This window comes from Dasypus novemcinctus, chromosome 24 (genome assembly GCF_030445035.2).
Source record: "Dasypus novemcinctus isolate mDasNov1 chromosome 24, mDasNov1.1.hap2, whole genome shotgun sequence".
In the NCBI taxonomy this organism is placed as follows: Eukaryota; Metazoa; Chordata; class Mammalia; order Cingulata; family Dasypodidae; genus Dasypus; species Dasypus novemcinctus.
The window spans coordinates 17,020,852-17,039,063 of record NC_080696.1 but is presented as its reverse complement, the minus strand read 5'-3'; the positions used below and the strand labels follow the sequence as shown (position 1 = coordinate 17,039,063).

At 41.6% G+C, this 18,212-nt stretch overlaps 1 protein-coding gene across 1 annotated transcript in view; it reads right to left on the bottom strand.

Moving 5' to 3' along the window:
- Positions 1–13,024: 13,024 nt before the first annotated feature.
- Positions 13,025–18,212, bottom strand: part of SEC23B (SEC23 homolog B, COPII coat complex component) — a 36,577-nt gene continuing 31,389 nt past the window's right edge. Inside the window, exons 17-20 of the mRNA XM_004472373.5 lie at positions 17,979–18,065; positions 16,613–16,768; positions 16,115–16,180; positions 13,025–14,513 (exon numbers count right to left, since the gene is read on the bottom strand). Coding sequence (XP_004472430.1) covers positions 14,424–14,513; positions 16,115–16,180; positions 16,613–16,768; positions 17,979–18,065 — 399 coding nt within the window. The 3' untranslated portion in view covers positions 13,025–14,423. The remainder of the gene's footprint in view (positions 14,514–16,114; positions 16,181–16,612; positions 16,769–17,978; positions 18,066–18,212) is intronic.

The following is an 18,212-nucleotide window of genomic DNA, read 5'->3' as shown; positions in this document are numbered from 1 at the left end:
TTACTCCTAATAATAATAGCATGTGCTAATTGCTTTAGAGTCCACAAAGTGCTTTCTCACTTGCAAATCGTAACCCTGTTAGGTGAGCCAGGTAGATATCATACGTCTTCTTCAAAAGAAACCAAGGCTCAGGAAACACTGGGGATTCTTCCATCATGGAAAGAGAGGCTCAACTTTTTAAAAATAAATTAATGGGGACATGGGATTTGCTTAACGCTACATAAACTTTAACAGAGACCCAAAGAACAATGGCTTAAACTACATGGGAGTTGGTTCTTTTCTAAACCCCTGGGCTGATATTGTACTCCACTGAGCCAGAGAACTGAATTCCTTCTGCTTTGTTGTTCTCCCCTCCCTGGGGTATTGTCTTCATCCCAAAGGTCCAAGACCACTTCTGCCACGTTCTGTTCCTGCCAGCGAAAAGCGGCACCAGGGTGGGGGGCACACCCAGGAGATTACCCGTCACTCTCTCTCACACCCTGTTAGACACTCGGCTTCACATACCTGAAAAAGAAGCTGGCCTGCAATTCTCAGAGGGTATAGACTTTGGAAAATACTGCTGTGGAAGAAAGGGCTAACCAGTCTCTATCATACATTCCAAATAGGAGGACTTTTCTGAAGACAAATGAGCTAATGAACCAACCATTTCCTACCATTTTAACAGAAAATATTATTGATGTGATATAAACGACATAGAGAAATAACTTTATGCCAGCCCCAGTGAATTGTGATTTTAATAAATCACTGTTATGTTTCCCACAGGGTGATGACTATAGAACATTCTGTACAGGTGTGACATGAATAGACGAAAGAAGGAGAGGATGAGCTGGCTAGCTTCTGCTTACCAGTCAGTTGTGCTATGGAGACAGCTTCTGTTTAATAGAATATCTGGGTATAACATTTATTGACCTTAAATAAAATAAAATACATTTAACACTAAAATTCCCTTTGTGTATTCAGCCTTTCTTTGATGACGTAGGATGCTGCTGTGTTCCAAATCAGCCATGAGTCTTCTTTTTTTAGGAGGTACCAGGCATTGAACCCAGGACCTCGTCCATGGGAAGCAGGCTCTGAACCACTGAGCTACATCTGCTCCCCATCATCATCATTCTATTAGATAGTAAATTAATATAGCCTATGGGTAGAATTATGCCAAAGTGCTACTTACTCTAAATCCACTGTACTTTTGTGGTTTTTAAATTTTTTTTTTTGAAATAATTTTAAACTTACAGGACAGTTGCAAAAATAACAGCTGCCCCACAACCAGAACTCTACCATGAGACCAACTCATTATTTTAAAGATGAAGTGAAGCACCACCAACTCCAGTCTTTCTTTCTTCCCAGCCCAACCAAGTAGAAAAACCCTTCTTTCCAAGTGTATTATCCATAGCTTGCCCTTGCATACATTTCCCCTTGTACACTATTTTACTGTATTTATTCTTTTACGTGTTCCTCTTCCCCACCATAAAATTGAGTCTTGAGGGCAGGACCATATCTTATTAAGCACCTTGTATGGACTTACATATTTGTTGAATAAACTAATACAAAACAAAGACCATCAAATGATTCGAGCAATCATCTGTGCATCTGATTTATTTTAAAAGCAACAAATTTTCAGGTGATACAAAATGTGATTTTTAAAACAGCATCATGTTTAGAAACCTGAACTTCTGATAGCGGGAAAATGTACTTACTTAAAATTTTTCAATTAAGCAGCTCTGAAATTTTTAAGACACTAATTAATCTAGTTTTCTATTACTTTAATTTTAAAAGTTTATTCTTTGTACTTAGTTCCCTGAAGGACTTAACCAAATCTTTTCAGTTATATTTGCAGGAATAAAATAAATTTTCAAAGCAAAATAAATAAATAAATAAATAGATAGATAGATAAATAAATAAAATCTTTTAAAAATATATATATCAGAGGAACATTGTACCCAGTTAAAGTATGCTTGAGGGAAGCGGATGTGGCTCAAGCGATTGAGCTCCCACCCACCACATGGGGGGACCCAGGTTCAGTTCCTGGTGCCTCCTAAAGAAGATGAGCAAGACAGCGAACTGATGCAATAAGAGACACAAGGAGAAAAGCATAACAAGAGACACAACAAAGCACGGAGCAGAGGTGGCTCAAGCAATTAGGTGCCTCAAGCAATTAGGTGCCTCTCCACAAGAGGTCCCAGGTTTGGTTCCCTGTGCCTCCTAAAAAGACCATCACACAACAGACAGACACAGTAAATGCAAACATAGAGGGAGTGGGGAGAAATAAATAAATAAAATAAATCTTTAAAAAAATAAATAAAGTACGCTTGAGGATGGAAGCCATTTGCTAAGAAGAGAAAAGCAGTCAGACAGAAAGAACCTGGGCCCCTGCTAACCCTGTGGAGCGTCTAAACCACTTAGGAAGTTGAGCTGTGCCTAGCATTGAAAATCAGTTACTAATTTACAAAAAATTCATCTTTAAAAAAAATAATAAAAAGCCCTTTTGACTCTAAATGTTGCCAGACTTCTCTGAATTTAAAGAAACTTGCTTCCTACAAGCCAGTCCCTGGGATTGCAGCAAACTTTGCTCCAACAGGCAGTTCCCAGCAGACCTGTGTTGAAAGTGCATTTCTAAGCTGGATGTTAGGAATTCAAAAAACCTTTCCAAGAGAAACAACCTTATAAATGATATTTACGTTGTTAGATTAGTGCACAAAGGCCTAATTTGTTCATAATTTAGCTAAACTATAGGGATCGCTGGAACTCTAGGCTGCACTGGGCCCCAAAATGTTCTGAGCCTTGAAGAGCTCCAAACGCGCCCCTGGGTCTGTGTGGCGGCCCAGGCACCCAGGGCAGGGGCAGGGCTCACCCAAGCAGTGCACCCAGCTCAGCAGGGCAGAGGGAGAGCAAGAGCAGCTGTGTCTACTGGTCAGGCAAAAATGAGTGTTGTGGGGAAAGAACACGGTCTTGGGGCAAACAGTCAGGGTTGAAGTGTCTTAAGGCGGGAACAATCAGATATATTAACATGCTTATTTAAAGATCTTTTTATGCATAAGCGCAAGCTCCAAGTTGAGCACAGTTGGAGCCATCAGCAACCCCAGCACACAGCCTTTGAAGAGAGAAACCAGAGGGGGACCGGACTTTGAGAATGAGAGGACCAGAAAGCAAAGGACCTCCCAAGGAGAACACTGTGGTGACTCCGGGATGAAGCTCATAGAAACCTGGAAGGGCTTGGGGCCTGGGGCAGAGGCCAAGGGTGGGCTGAAAATAGAGGGGCTCTTGGAGGCCAAGTAGAAAGCCATCAGACCCCAGGGGCCTATTCCCACACGCGGAGCCAGGGAATGGATTCGTCCAGAGCAGAGGATGGGGAAATGGCACGGGACTGAGAACCCTTATTCTGAAAAAGCACCCCAAGCCCCTTTACCACTCGGCTCCCAGAATTCCTACAGCCAGACCCTCATCCCCAGTTATGAGACTGGAGGACCCCTCTCTGGGGAAACTGACCCAGTGATTCTGGCACTTGGGCACCTCCCTATTTTAAAAGTCTGCCTTGGGAGTGGATGTTGCTCAAGTGGTTGAGCGCCTGCTTCCCATATACGAGGTCCCAGGTTCGATCCTTGGTACCTCCTAAAAAAAAAAAAAGTCTGGCTTGCTGCCTAGAGTGGACATTGGTCACAGTGTTTGGCTGCCCAGCATTTTGTGAATACTCTTCCACTATTTAGGGAATTTCCCACCTTCAAGTCCACACGTCCATCATGTAGAAGCCAGGCTCTGCACTTTCCCAGGCTTCTCTGCAGCTGGGGCCCAGGCATATGACCATCAGTTAAGTATCACTGATGACACCAAGGATACACAAAATTCGGAGATTCTTTCATGTCCAAAAATGTCTTCATTCAGTTCTTACACTCAATTACTAGTTAGCCCATGTATAGATTTCCAGGATTGATATTTCCCTTGGAAATTTGAAGGCATTGACATTCTAGCACTTCCAGTATTGCAGCTGAGAAGTCCCGATCTTTTGATTGTGACTTGTTTTTTTTTTATTTGTTTGTTTTTTGTTCTCTCTCTCTCTCTGGAAGATCTTAGCATCTTCTCTTTAATTTTAGTATTCATAATGTACCTCCTGTGGCTCTTTCTACTCATTTGGCTAAGCACACAGTGGGATCTTTCAATAAGGAGACTCTAGTTTGGTTCTGGGAAATTTCCTTGTTAGTAGTTTTCTCCCCTCCATTTTTGTGTTCTTTCTGTTTGGATTTCTGATAGTCATTCTAGACTATTCTTTCTTATTTTAAATTTTTCTTAGTTACGAATTTTCTTAACTAGTCTTTTTTATTTTTAAAGATTTATCTCTCTTCCCCCCTCCATTCCCTCCATTGTGTGCTCTCTGTGTCCACTCACTGTGTGTTCTTCTGTGTCTGCTTGTATTCTCATTAGGCAGCTCTGGGAATGGATCCAGGGACCTTCTGGAGTGGGAGAGAGGTGATTACTCTCTTGCACCACCTCCACTCCCTGTTCTGCTACATCTTATTTTCTTTCCTCTGTGTCTCTTGTAGCGTCATCTTGCTGTGCCAGCTCTCCAAGTTGGCCGTCGCTCCTGTGCACGGCAGCTTTCCCGTGCTGGATGGCATTCTCATGCAATCTGGCACTCCTGTGTGGGGTGGCATTCCCGTGTGGGCCAGCACTCTGTGTGGGCCAGCTCACTGCATGGGCTGCATGCAAACTCGTCTAAAACCAAAGTTGCTGTCTTCCCCTACGAGCCTGCTGTACGTCCTTTTCCCCTTCTCAGAGTCTACTTGGCTGCTCCCCCAGAAACCTGGGCATCATTCTAGACTCCTTCCTCTTCCTTTTTCCTTTTGCTCTTCTGATCACCAAGTCCTGCCATTTCTACGCCTTCCATAACTCCACTCCATCTCTTTCTCTCCAGTCCCTCTGCCACTGACTTTGTTTTAATCCCCCATCCTCTGCCTGTAAGGCTACAACTACTTTTAGCCCTCTCCAGTCAGTTTCCACGTTAAAGCCAGCATGACTTTTGTAAATTAATTTTTCAAGTTTTTATCAAAGCAACAAATGCATATAATTTTTTAAAAAATCAAATAATGTTCCAAAGCTTTTATCAAATGCTCCTGCTTTGCCCCTCCCCAGCCCCATCTGCTACTTTCAATGATTAGCTTTTTTTTTCTGATATTTACCTCCATATTTCTAAATACTATGCTTTTACTGATATTTTTGATTTGCTAACCTTAGATGGGGTGTATTAATAAAGATTTGGCCCTCACCCCCTCCCCACACACACACTTCCTCTCTTCCCAATAAAACTATCACAATTTTTAGATGAATCAATATTTAATATTTACCTCGCTTTAACTATGCAAATATTTGGTGTTAGGCAGGCAGCTTTAATTAAATTGATTGTATAACCTTACCTGGAATTAACTACATCCTTTCTATCATTTGCTTAGTTTCCTTTACTCCTATCTCCAATGCCTTCCACACAATCAAGTCTTTACAGTACTTTAGCAGTTTCTTTTTCTTTTCTTTCTTTTTAATCTCGAAGCTCTTTGCTCTCTCTAATTCTGACTCACATTTTTTTTCTTTGCCATTTCTTTTACCCTCATCCCATGATGTATGCCTGGTTTCTTAGTCCCATGTCTCTGTTACCATGATTCCGCTTCCCTTGCCTCTTTCATCTTCCCCATATGCTGTCTGCACTCATAAACACTGACTCTCCATTCCCCCCTTCCCCTTATATTCTGTAATCTATCATCTTTATTAATTTGCATACTCTAGTTATTTCCAATACATGTAATCATACAATGTCCCTCCTTTTGTGCCAGGAATGATATCTTTGAAGTTCATCTTGTTATGGTATCAGAAATTCATTCCTTTTACTGCTGAACAATAATCCATTTTATGTATATACCACATTTTGTTTATCCATTCATCTGTTGATGGATACTGGGGTTGCTTCCACTTTTTCACTACTGCGAATAATGTTGCTAAGAAAATTGGTGTACAAGTATTTGTCAAGGCTCTGCTTTCAGTTCTTTCAGGCATATACCTAGAAGTGGATTGGTAGAAGTGGGTCATATGGTAGTTCTATGTTTAATTTTTTGAGGAACTGCCAAACTTTTCAACAACAGCTGCAACCGCTTTACATTCACACCAACAATGTACAAGAGTTACTACTTCTCTACATCCTTGCCAACTTTTATTTTGTTTTTTTAAATAATAGCTATTCTAGTGGGCATAAAGTTGCATCTAATTGTGGTTTTGATTAGCATTTCTCAAATGGCTAATGATGTCAAGCACTTTTCCATGTGTTGGTCATTTATATATCTTCTTTGGAATTCAAGTCCTTTGCCCATTTTTAAATTGGTTTGTCTTTCTGTTGTTGAGTTGTAGTTCTTTACATATTCCAGATATTAAATCCTTATCATATATATGGTTTCCAAATATTTTCTCCCATTATGTGGGTTGTATTTTCATTTTCCTAATAATGACCTTAGATGCACAAGTTTTTCATTCTAATGAAACCCAATTCATCTATTTTTTTCTTTCATTGCTCATACTTTTGGTGTAAAGTACCAGGTCCTGGCAATATTCCCCTATGTTTTCTCTAGAGGTTTTATGGTTTTTGCCTTTATATTTATGTTGTTGATCCATTTTGCATTAATTTTTTTATATGGTGTGAGGTAGAAGCCACATTCCTTCTTTTGCATTCTTTTCATTCCTTTGCAGTTTTCCCAGAACCATTTGTTGAAAAGCCTACTCTTTTTCCCATTGAGGGACTTGGCACCCTTGTCAAGATCAACTGGCCACAGATGTGTGGGTTTATTTCCAACCTGTCAGTTCTGTTCCACTGGTCTATATGCCTATCCCTTGTGTCAGTACCACAGTTTTGATCACTGTAGCTTTGTAATAAGTTTTCAAATTGGGAAGTGTGAGTCCTCCAATTTTATTCTTTTTCAAGAACAAAAGAAAAAAAAGATTCTTGCCCTTCTATATGAATTTGATGATTGGCTGTTCCATTTCCACAGAGGTTTTTGGAATTTTTATTGGGATTGCATTAAATCTGTAAATCATTTTCAGTAGTATTAACATCTTTAGTTCTCCCAATTCATGAGCACAGAATAGCTTTTCACTTATTTTTCTTTAATTTTTGTCAGCAATATTTTGCAGTTTTCAATGTACAAATCCTTATATCTTGGTTAAATTTATTCCTACTCTTTTAGTTGCTATTGTAAATTGAATTGTTTTCTGAATTTCCTTTTTGTTGTACAGAAACATTACTGAGTTTTGCATGTTGATCTTCTACTCCACTACTTTGCTGATTCATTTATTAGCTCTAATAGCTTCTTTGTAGATTCTTCAAGATTTTCTCTATATAGGATTGTGTCATCTTAGAATAGGAAAAAGCTTTACTTCTTACTTTCCAATTTGGAAGACTTTTATTTATTTTTCTAGCCTAATTTCCAGAGCAGTGTTGAATAGCAGTGGTGAAAGCAGTAATCCTTGTCTTGTTTCTCATCTTAGGGGAAAAGCTTTGTCTTTCACCATTGAGTATGTTATCTATGAGTTTTTCATATGTGCCCTATATCATGTTGAGGAAAATTCCTTCTACTCCTCGATTTCTGAGTGTTTTTATCAAAAAGAGTGCTTGATTTTATCAAATGCCTTTTCTGCATCAAGTAAGATGATCATGTGGCTTTTTCTCTTTCCTTCTATTAAGGTTGGGTATTTAAATCAGTTGATTTCCTTATGTTGAACCACCCTGTCATTCTAGGATAAATCCCACTCAGCCATGGTACATAATTCTTTTGATGTGCTATTAGATTATATCTGCTACTTCTGGCTCATCTGTTTGATGCCAACCATACTGGTCTACTGGTGTATCCACCCATAATGGCTCTCTACCATTCTTCACCACTGAAATCCCTTGGGATGTTCTGTCTCTGCTGCTGGCATCTGGAGCTCTGCTACTTGCTATCTTGGAATCTTTGTCACTTAGGATGACTGCATCAAAGCACTGCACAGGCCATCCACATTGTAAAACTGCTACCTATGAGAAATTAAAGCCAAGAAATGCCCAAATCCTGTCCTGTCAGACATCCCAACTCCTTCACAGGGCCCCCAATAGCTATGTATAAGAAACAAATGGGGATGGAAGGCAAAACATCAAAAACAAAGCTTTTGCATTTTTAAATTTTTTGATACCCCAATTTATTTTTACCTTAATTTTTCCAAATTAATATGTATTCTATATCTAACCTTTAAACTCATCACTATATTCCATTTTACTATTAATGGAATCTGGCAATATATTGGGCTTCACTTTTCAGGAAATTTTGGATCACAGAGAGGTTCAACAATGGCAGGGGAGGAGTACTGGTGTGGAATGTTATTGACAGGGGACACATGGTTGGCAGGGAGTTCTCCAGGGCATATATCCAGGGTACATAAAAATGTTTGGATATTTTCATAGTGGAAACAATTAAAAACAACAACTGAAGGAGTGCTGAGGTCCTAGCCAGGGGAGCTCTGTCACAGTCCCTAAAGGAACAGCAACAATCCCCCAAGTGTAATGGCAAAGACCAAAAAAGAACGAAGGTCCAACAATGAGCCCTTGATACTAATGACGATGCTTGTGAGCCTCTGCGCCTGAAATAAGAACAAGGCCTATAGCTGTAGGATACCTAAGAGTTTCCTCCTGAGAGCCTCCATGTTGCTCAAATGTGGCCAGTCTCGAAGCCAAACTCAGCATGTAAATGTTTTGCCTTCCCCCCAGCGTGGGACATGACTCCCGGGGATGAGGCTCCCTGGCGCCGAGGGATTACTACCAAGTACCAGCTGATGATGTAACTAGAAAATGACCTTGAATAGAGGGGTCAACTTGGACCACAGAATATCTCAATCTACATATAATACCAGGAGTTAAAAATGCTTTTTGGGAAACGGACTTGGCCCAGTGGTTAGGGGGTCCGTCTACCACATGGGAGGTCCGCGGTTCAAACCCCGGGCCTCCTTCACCCGTGTGGAGCTGGCCCATGCGCAGTGCTGATGTGCGCAAGGAGTTCCGCCCCACGCAGGGGTGTCCCCCGCGTAGGGGAGCCCCATGCGCAAGGAGTGCACCCGTAAGGAGAGCCGCCTAGCGCGAAAGAAAGTGCAGCCTGCCCAGGAATGGCGCCGCCCACACTTCCCGTGCTGCTGACAACAACAGAAGCAGACAAAGAAACAAGATGCAGCAAAAATAGACACATAGAACAGACAACGGGGGGGGGGGGGGGGGGGGGGGGGGGGATTAAATAAATAAACAAAAATAAATCTAAAAAAAAAAAATGCTTTTTGACTGAATCAAGGGGGAAATGGAAAGGACAAATGAGTTTGTATGGCTATGAGTCTCCAAAAAAAGCCAGGAGGTTTTCAGAGGGGTTGCCCTTATGCACACCTCAGCAGAGTCCCAGAGACAGATAAAGTAGATACAACCCCAGTATTAGTTCTTCTGAGGGCTACAGAGACCCACAGGTTCTATGGTCATGGCAGATGGAGTTCAGTGCCATGTCAGTTGGCCCTACTTTGGAGTTTGTGTTTCTGTGTGATGGAGCTGGACTCAGATGTGATCTTTGTTCACAAGCCTCTCCTGTTACTTTTACCGGAACTGTAGTTGGTGCTGGGGTTTAATATATACCCAGGGGACCTGCATCTCTGGACTGACCATGTGATAGCCAGGCCCTGAGCCTCAACAGACTTCAGCTCCTAAACTCTGGTTTATTGGACTTACCCCACTCAGCTAACACGGAGTTGAAGGTCAACCACCACACCATGGAGCCAAGAGTGCCTACAACTGAAAGCAGGAGGATTGCATCCAGCATCCATGTGGAATCTAAGCCCCCTCTTGTTACAGATGTGCAGTGGACACAACCATTCCAAGGTCCACAGGATGGAGGAATAGAGTATGGATTAGAGTGAACTTACTGATATTCTATTAATGAACTATTGTGATTAGTAATCAAAGAAAATGTGGCATTGGTGTGGAGAAAGTAGCCATGGTGGCTGCTGGGGGTAGGGAATGGGAGGAAGAGATGAGATGTGGAGGCGTTTTCGGGTTTTGGAGTTGTCCTGGATGATGCTATAGGGCCAGTTATGGGACATTGTATGTCCTCCCATGGCCCACTAGGTGGAACGTGGTAGAATGTGGACTATGATGTGGGCCATTGACCATGACGTTCAGCAGTGCTCTGAGATATATTCACCAAATGCAATGAATGTCTCATGATGATGGAGGAAACTGTTGTTATGGTCGGAGAAGTGGGGTGAGGGGGATGGGGGTATATGGGGACCTCATAGTTTTTTAATGTAATATTTAAAAAATAAAGACAAAAAAAAAAAAACAAATGGGAAACAAACGCAATTTTACTAATAACTGAGCAGTACTTCATGATCCACAAGGTAGGGATCTGAAAAAAGCTGAACTGAGGCTCTCTCAAGGGTAGACGTCAGACACTGGATTGGAGGGAGGCTGGTCAGACTTTGGCACAGTAGCTGGGAAGTGATATTTTGTAGGCCTGGCTGTATGATGACTGAAAAGAAAAAGAGGAAAAAGCTGGTGTGCAGCAAGAAAAACAGCAGGGTAGAGATGAGCATCTAAGCAGACTGATGCCAGACTCCTAAGCCCTCACTACAGTCTATTCTGTTAGTTCCAAATTGCCCATACACCATTTGTGATAAACATTCCCTTTTTGAGTTAAACCCATTTCTGTTGGTTTGTCACTGCAACCAAGAGAAACTGGTGCAGTGTTCTACAGCAGGAAGCTTGCTGTTCCGCATTTGTATCCTCAGCATTGAAAATACTGCTATCCATAGTTGACACTTAATCCACTGCTGCTAAAGGAAGGAGAAGTACCTGTACTAGAGAGGTACTTGTATCCTATATAAGTCAGATTTCAGCAAATAGTCTGTTCAATTCATGAGTTATAATCTATTTATAACAATTTACCTAGGACCCAATAATACCCAAAGGGCTACTACAACTTCCAAACTGAACATTGGAGAGAAGCTGTGTATAACAGCAACACTAAGGAAATATAAAGTTATATTAACTAGTTTCAGAAAATCAGGCTTAGGGAAGCTCAATGAGAAATTTCACTTCAACCTTGACCCACGTAAATATAGAGGGATACCTCTAGAAATGCAAGTTTAGTTTTTCTGAAGGAAATATTTATTGTATATTACTAGTGATTATATTTTTACAGCAATATTAAAGGTACATTATTCTCACAAATATACAATGGAAATCAAGGCATCTATCAAATTTACATACTAATCAGAGTCCTGCTTTTCAGAATTCAGCAGTGAGTCATGATTCTGGACCAGGGCCACCAATCCATGACTTCAAATAGTTGAGAATTTTGACTGTGGTTGGAACAAAATCTTCTTTATAGGTGACAATCGTTTCCACATAAAACCCTTTTGGGGGCTCAGGTATTTCAATTGTTGAGACATCCTTTTGCTCTACTTCTTCAACTACACCTTTAAAAAAATGGAATTAAAAAAATACTCTGAATTATTAACTATTAGAGAGCAGTCATTAAAATTATTAGTAAGTCCTAAAGATAAAAATAAAGTAGAAATTGCCCCCATCCCCACCAGATTCCTGAAAGTATTAAAAAAAAGGTAAGACATACCAAAGTGCATTGAAGACCAATGTAACAAACACCCATGTACCCACTGCCCAGCTTAAGTTACAAAACACAGGAAGTGTTTTTAAATGTTTAGTGCTGGACATGTGTATTTTTGCAACCACTGATATTCTTCATTGCCAAATGTAATCTTCAGTTCATTTTTCAAATATAAAAGCTTTATTGAGATATATTTCACTTACCATACAATCTATTCATTTAAAATATACAATTTGATGGTTTTTAGTATATTCAGAGTCGTGCAACCATCACCACAAACAATCCTAGAACATTTTTAACACTACAAAAAATAAGTAATTCCCCCTTTCCCGCGATGTCCCCTGACTCCGGCAACCACTTAACTTTTTTCCTTTCTAGATTTCCAGCACATTTTTGAAGACTCAGCGATCTCCTTTCCTAACCAGTAACTGGGAATATTTTAATACTCCTCGCAATAGATAAGATGGTTTAAAGAATAGTTCCTGGCGTCTGATGGGCTGCAGATTCCATTATAACAACGGGCTCTACGCCACCGTTTCAACTAGTTTTGCAGAATAAACCTGCGGCCCCTCCTATGACAGCCGCACCTCCACCTCTTTGGGCACCCACACAGAATGTGCCGTGTCCAGGGGCAGACGTCGCCGGAGAGTCCTACCTAGCGACTTGCCCTTTTTCCGGTCATAGAAAAGCACGGAGCCCAGCACAGTCCAGGCACCGATGGCATACAGCGCGGACATCCGCGAATACCAGGCAATACGCTGCTCGGGTCGCATGGCTCGACGGGGTCAAGGCCTCGATCCTCGGCTTTCAGCGGCCCAGCGCGGAGGCGGGCCTTCCGGTCAGCGTGTCGTCGCCTCCACCACTGGGGAGCCGGCTGGGGCGGCCGCTTCCTGCGCGGCCTCCTGGTGCATCTTGGGGCGCGTAGTTCCGCACAGGAGCCCCGGGGCTGAACTCGGAGTGTGGAGCTTGGGATTGGCTTCAGGGCTGAGCCGCGGGCGGGCGACCCTGTTTGCTGCTGCCAGGGAGGAGATGAAAACTTGGCACGTGCAATGAGCACTGTAACGCCTACCTCGTACAGGCCCACACAGTATTTTAACTGGATTTAAAAGGTTAAATCCATTTCGCCTTCCAGCTCTCAGACTTCTTCTTCCCCATTTTCTATTTTGGAACCCTGTCTGGGTGAAACTCAGGCTCCTCCAGTTCAAGACTAATCCCCTCACTGTGCTCTGGGTCCCATTCCTTTCCCATCAATTACACCGTAGTCCCTCCACCCCCGCCATCAAGTAGCATAGTGACTTTTGTGAAACCAGAAGCCCTGGGAAAAAATGTAATCCTACCCGACTGCAGACCAATATTTACATTAACACAACCCTGGAAAAACTCTTTATTAGTTTTCAACTTTAAGAAACAATTCAGAGACAAAAGACATAACGTTAATTATAGATCAGAATGTAAATTTTACCAACCTTGATAAAATAAAAGTATAGTTGACCAAAACCAGGTGGTGGAGACAAAGGTCTTAATATCCTCAATGCACATTAGGAAATGAGAGACACTGGCTAAAATTTATATATCAACAACAACAAAAAAACTTGCAAGGAAAAGGTTAAAGGTTTAGATTTAAGAACTTGTTATAAGTGCTTTAGGGAAAATTTTTTTTTTTACTATGCATGTATATTCTATTACTTTTTTTTTTTTAAAGATCTTTTTCTCTCCCCTTCCCCCCCCCCGCCCCCACCCCCTGACCCCGGTGGTCTGTTCTCTGTGTCTATTTGCTGCATCTTCTTTGTCCACTTCTGTTGTTGTCAGTGGCACAGGAATCTGTGTTTCCTTTTGTTGAGTCATTTTGTTGTGTCAACTCTCCGTATGTGCGACACCATTCCTGGATGGCTCTCCTTACAAGGCCCAGTCCTTGTGCATAGGGCTCCCCTACGTGAGGGACAACCCTGCGTGGCAGGGCACTCCTGGCGTGCATGAGCACTGTTCATGGGCCAGCTGCACACGGGTCAAGGAGGCCTGGGGTTTGAACCGTGGACCTCCCATGTGGTAGACAGATGCCCTAACCACTGGGCCAAGTCCGCTGCTCTATTCTATTACTTTGATGAAAAATCAGTACCTGTTCAAGTGATTGTACTTAATGTGCAAAGAGAAATGTGCTGACACACTGTTAGAGCTGATTATGCTCACAGACCACTCTCTTTAGTCTACTCGGGCTGTACTGTCTACATGTAATATTACACACAAGTTATAGACAGTGCCATTTCACCCTGCCTCAGTGAAGTTTCATATTTCTCATACTTATCCCTGGTCTGTTAACATCTAGATGGTACATGAGTGTTAAGTTCAGGAAGTACCTCTTGGAGGAGTCACTTAAAAACACACTTGTTCACACAGAGACTTCAGTGTTATTTAGCTAGTGCTTTCCTCACCCAAGTTTATTTCCTTTATGATCATTATGATTTTCATCTAAGCAAGCTGCCAAAATACATTACTTCTGATTTTATTCAGACTGTAAAGTCAAGATACAAAAAGCACATAAACATCTACAAGTACCAAAACATTTATGACCTTATAATTTTATGGTTCAAGAAAAGGGACACAGACAAGGAGTACAAATAAATTATAATCTAAATAGTTACATACAAAATTTCCTTTGACTATTTATTAAAATCAGCCAGAAAAGTGAAAAGGAATGTTATCAAGCCTTTAGGAATACTCGTGCACACCATCTGACATTGTTCCCTTGGATTTCCTGGTCATCTCCTTGGCCTAACAGGCACTGGAGACAGCCAGCTTCTTCAAGTGATCCATGAACACCTGCAGGCTGACATCATCAGTGAGGATGGGTGCTCCAGTTTCCTGAAATTGAATGATAAAGGTTGACTGGCAGATGTCTTAAAATCTGGTTAGAGTTCATGAGCTATTAAGGACCCTTCAGCTCAGAACATTCACAGGTGTTGTACCCTCTGGTAGAAGGACTTCACCTCTGTCTAGCCAACTCAGTTTTTCAACTGAAACATAATCTCCTCACTAAATTCTCCTCCAGATCCCCTCCAGAGCACATTTACCACCCTGACCCCCAAACACAAAGTTTTGTAGGATATGCCCCCCACTTTACCTCTCCTCATACTTCTAATGGCTCATCTAGCATCTGACATCCCCAGCAGGTGTGAGCTCCCTGAGGCCCTCACACCCTGCAATTATCTTCCCCAACAATTTACCAGCAAGGAGCCTTCTGCTCTTAGGGGCTCAAATCACAATAGAATTTTAATAATGACGTATGCACAATTAGTGAATGAGTGAACCAGCATCTCCACTGAACAGAATGAACAGTTGTAGTATGAGAAAATGCTTATGATTTAACTACTGTAAAGGTGGACGAACTAGACACCTCCATTTGTAGTAAGGGCACAAATTTGTTTTAAAAAAAAAAGCCTAGATATATATGATAAACATATTTTATGTTATCTTTTTAAAAAGCCAGAAGGAGTTATCTGTGCTATTATAATCAGGAAAAAAGCATTAAGATGAAACAGCCTTACTTTTCCCTATTCCTCCCAGTAAGTACAACTACAAACCCTAGGGAACATAAGACTTGAAAGGTAGAGAGAAGACAGCAGACAGACAGAGACCTCAACACCCAAGGAACAACACGGTGGAGAGCTCCTTGGGCTTTCTTTTTGCCTCATTATTCCAGACTTGGCGATGAAGGAGCTGGCAACCCAGAACCGTCAATGAGTGTAGACAACACAAACAAAAATATAAAGAACCTAAGCTCTCTAGCCAAAGGACAAGGGATGTCTAATAAGACAGAAAACAATTAAGACAATAACCCCTCCACTCCAGGCAAAGCCACAGAAAAAACAGTGGCCCTACCCAACCCAGGCCCATGCCGACAAAGGGGGAGCTGGCATGGTGAGGAGTCTTTCCCCTTCCTAGGTCAGTAAGGAGGAGCCCCAACACGCCTGCCAGGCAGGTGTCAGAGGTGGCCGTGTAGGTGACTAGGACTCTCATCCCACAGGCAAGACGATAACCAGTGTCCCCGCCCCTGTGGTGTCAGTATAGACCACATGGGGAGGCTGGACTTGCAGCCCACTTGGCAATTCCAGAGGAGGCAGAAGCAATGGTGTGTAGGAGATGTTTTTTGCACTGTAATCCTGGGACAGAGAAAGTAGGAGGAAGAATTTGGGGCAATGCTCCTATGTCTGAAGAGAGACAAATGGAAGCCACTGCACTGTTCTGTCCTCTGGCCTCAACTTGTCATATTACCCTGTGTCTTGTGGAAGGGGATCAATGCAAGGGAGGCCCACAGCTATGTTAATCAAAGCATTTTTACCAGCAAAATACCCAAGTAACTCTGTCTCTGAGGCTAAATAAATTGAAATCCAATTTGTGTGACTGAAAAACAAAAATTTTAAAAGGAACCTGGCATCTTCACCCAATACTTGACAATTTCTTACCTGTCCCCAAGCATACAGGTTATTGTGTGTCTGAGACGGGTTCACTTTGGACAAAAGGAATCGAGCCTTTAAAAAAAAAAAGAAAAAAAAAAGATTTAAAGATTAAAAATAATTCTAAAGTTAATGTAAAGAAAAAAATAAGGAAAGTTTTTACAACTTCTTTGGTTAAATTAGCTATTTTTCACCACATAGGAACCTATTTCTTTAGCTTAAGCCCACTCACTCTCCATTTATTAGGATTCCCAAAACCTGAAACATGTACTTTATTTTGGTAATTCTCTACTTTTTTTTAAAGGAGGTACCAGGGATTTTATACATACGAAGCAGGTGCTCAACCACTGAGCTGCACCCACTCCCACTAATTCTCTACTTTTAAATCAATGATCTACTCAAATCAATTTGTGTTTCTATATAAAATATTAACCACACTGGACTTATAACCATAAAAATATATCATGTAACTATTGGAACATTAAGGCTAGAATCCAGCTCACTCACCTGACTGCCTCCATGCTCTGTGTTAATGTAGCGTGGCATTGGGAAGCGTGCTTGCAGGATTTCTTGCGCATCATCCAGTGGTGCCTGCAGAAGGTGCTTGAAGTTTTCGTACTCAGGCATGTCCTGGTACCCAGCTTTACGCCACTGGGCTATCGTCTACAACAAAACAAACAGACCAAATCCATGGTGAAACAACTGCAAGGACAACCTTCAGCTGGTAATCACTGAAACTTCTGACATCTCACCACCACCACCACCACCACCACCACCACCACCAAGGACTTGTTCCACTGAAGAAGTCTTGTATCAATAAAGCAGAAGCGACTAGGAGGAAATGTCTAGAAGAGGTGTGCTGAAGTCAAAGGAGGCTATTTCATCAGGATTGCTCTAAAGCAAGCAGTGGGATCAGTAGCTGATCACTCCGTGGCCCTCGGTCTAGGACCATTACTGATGGCCTACCATCTAAGGGCAAGTGGCCATCAGAGTGGGTGTTAGTCTACTGAAAAAGTTTAAAGTTATAAAATTCTAATTAGTAGGAGAAAACTAATTCTTCCTAAGTTATTAAGGGAATTCTGAAACAATTTACATCTGTTCATGACATTTAAAACCACGTTTAATGTAGAGACACCAGGAAGCAAAGACAATCACCGTTAATGAAGGTAAACAGGATACAATAAAAAACAAAGAATAAAATAAAAACAAAAAAGAATGTAGGATAGATGAAAAAAACTTCACTGAATATACTGCTCTATTTAAAGGGTTTTACTCCATAAAGATGCAAATAACTCAGAGGTACCATTCCCTTTCTTAGGGTATGAACCCCTTTGAGAAAGAAATTGACTCTCCCCTGAAAAGCAGACATAAGTGGACATACACACCTAAGTTTGCATCTAACTTCGGGGGATTAGAGGCCCCCCGGAAGCCCATCCGCAGCCATGCCAGGAACCCAGAGACCCAGAATAAGGTTCCCTGTGCCACAGTAATTCATGAAGGAAAGAAATCTAGCTCCAAACTTACTTGTGTTTATGTCCAAAATAACCATAAGGGACAGTAGTATGTAGAAGTTTACTGAGGAAGGGTAAACTGGGCTTTCCTGACAGTTCAGAAAGTAATAAACTTTAGGGGTTTAAAAGAACCATCTGAGATTTATTTACAATAATAGTAAAATTACAAAATATACCAATTCCTCAGAAACCTAAAAAAATATTTTATTTTTAGAAAAAAGCCCCTGTTGACTCATTATAATAAATATAATCAACTGGGCTCCCAAAGACCAAATCCTTGTTTCAAATGTCATAAAAACCTAAATTCATAAACCAGAAAAAAGTAACAACAGTAAGTAAAGAAATGAATAACATCATCTTACCTCACCAAGATAGATGACAATTTGGAAGAAAGTATCCATCAGCAGAATTCTGTCAGCGAGAATGCTGCTGCTGTCCAAGAGTACTGGCTAAAGAGAAAGGGAGAGGGATGGCGATGCTGGCCTCCAGCCCCCCATGGTGACCCCGGAACAGGCCATGAGGAGGGCTACAGGCGGCCCTCAGCCTGGCGCCTCGGCCTCTTTATGCACATCCCTACTTTTTGCTCCTTACTCAGC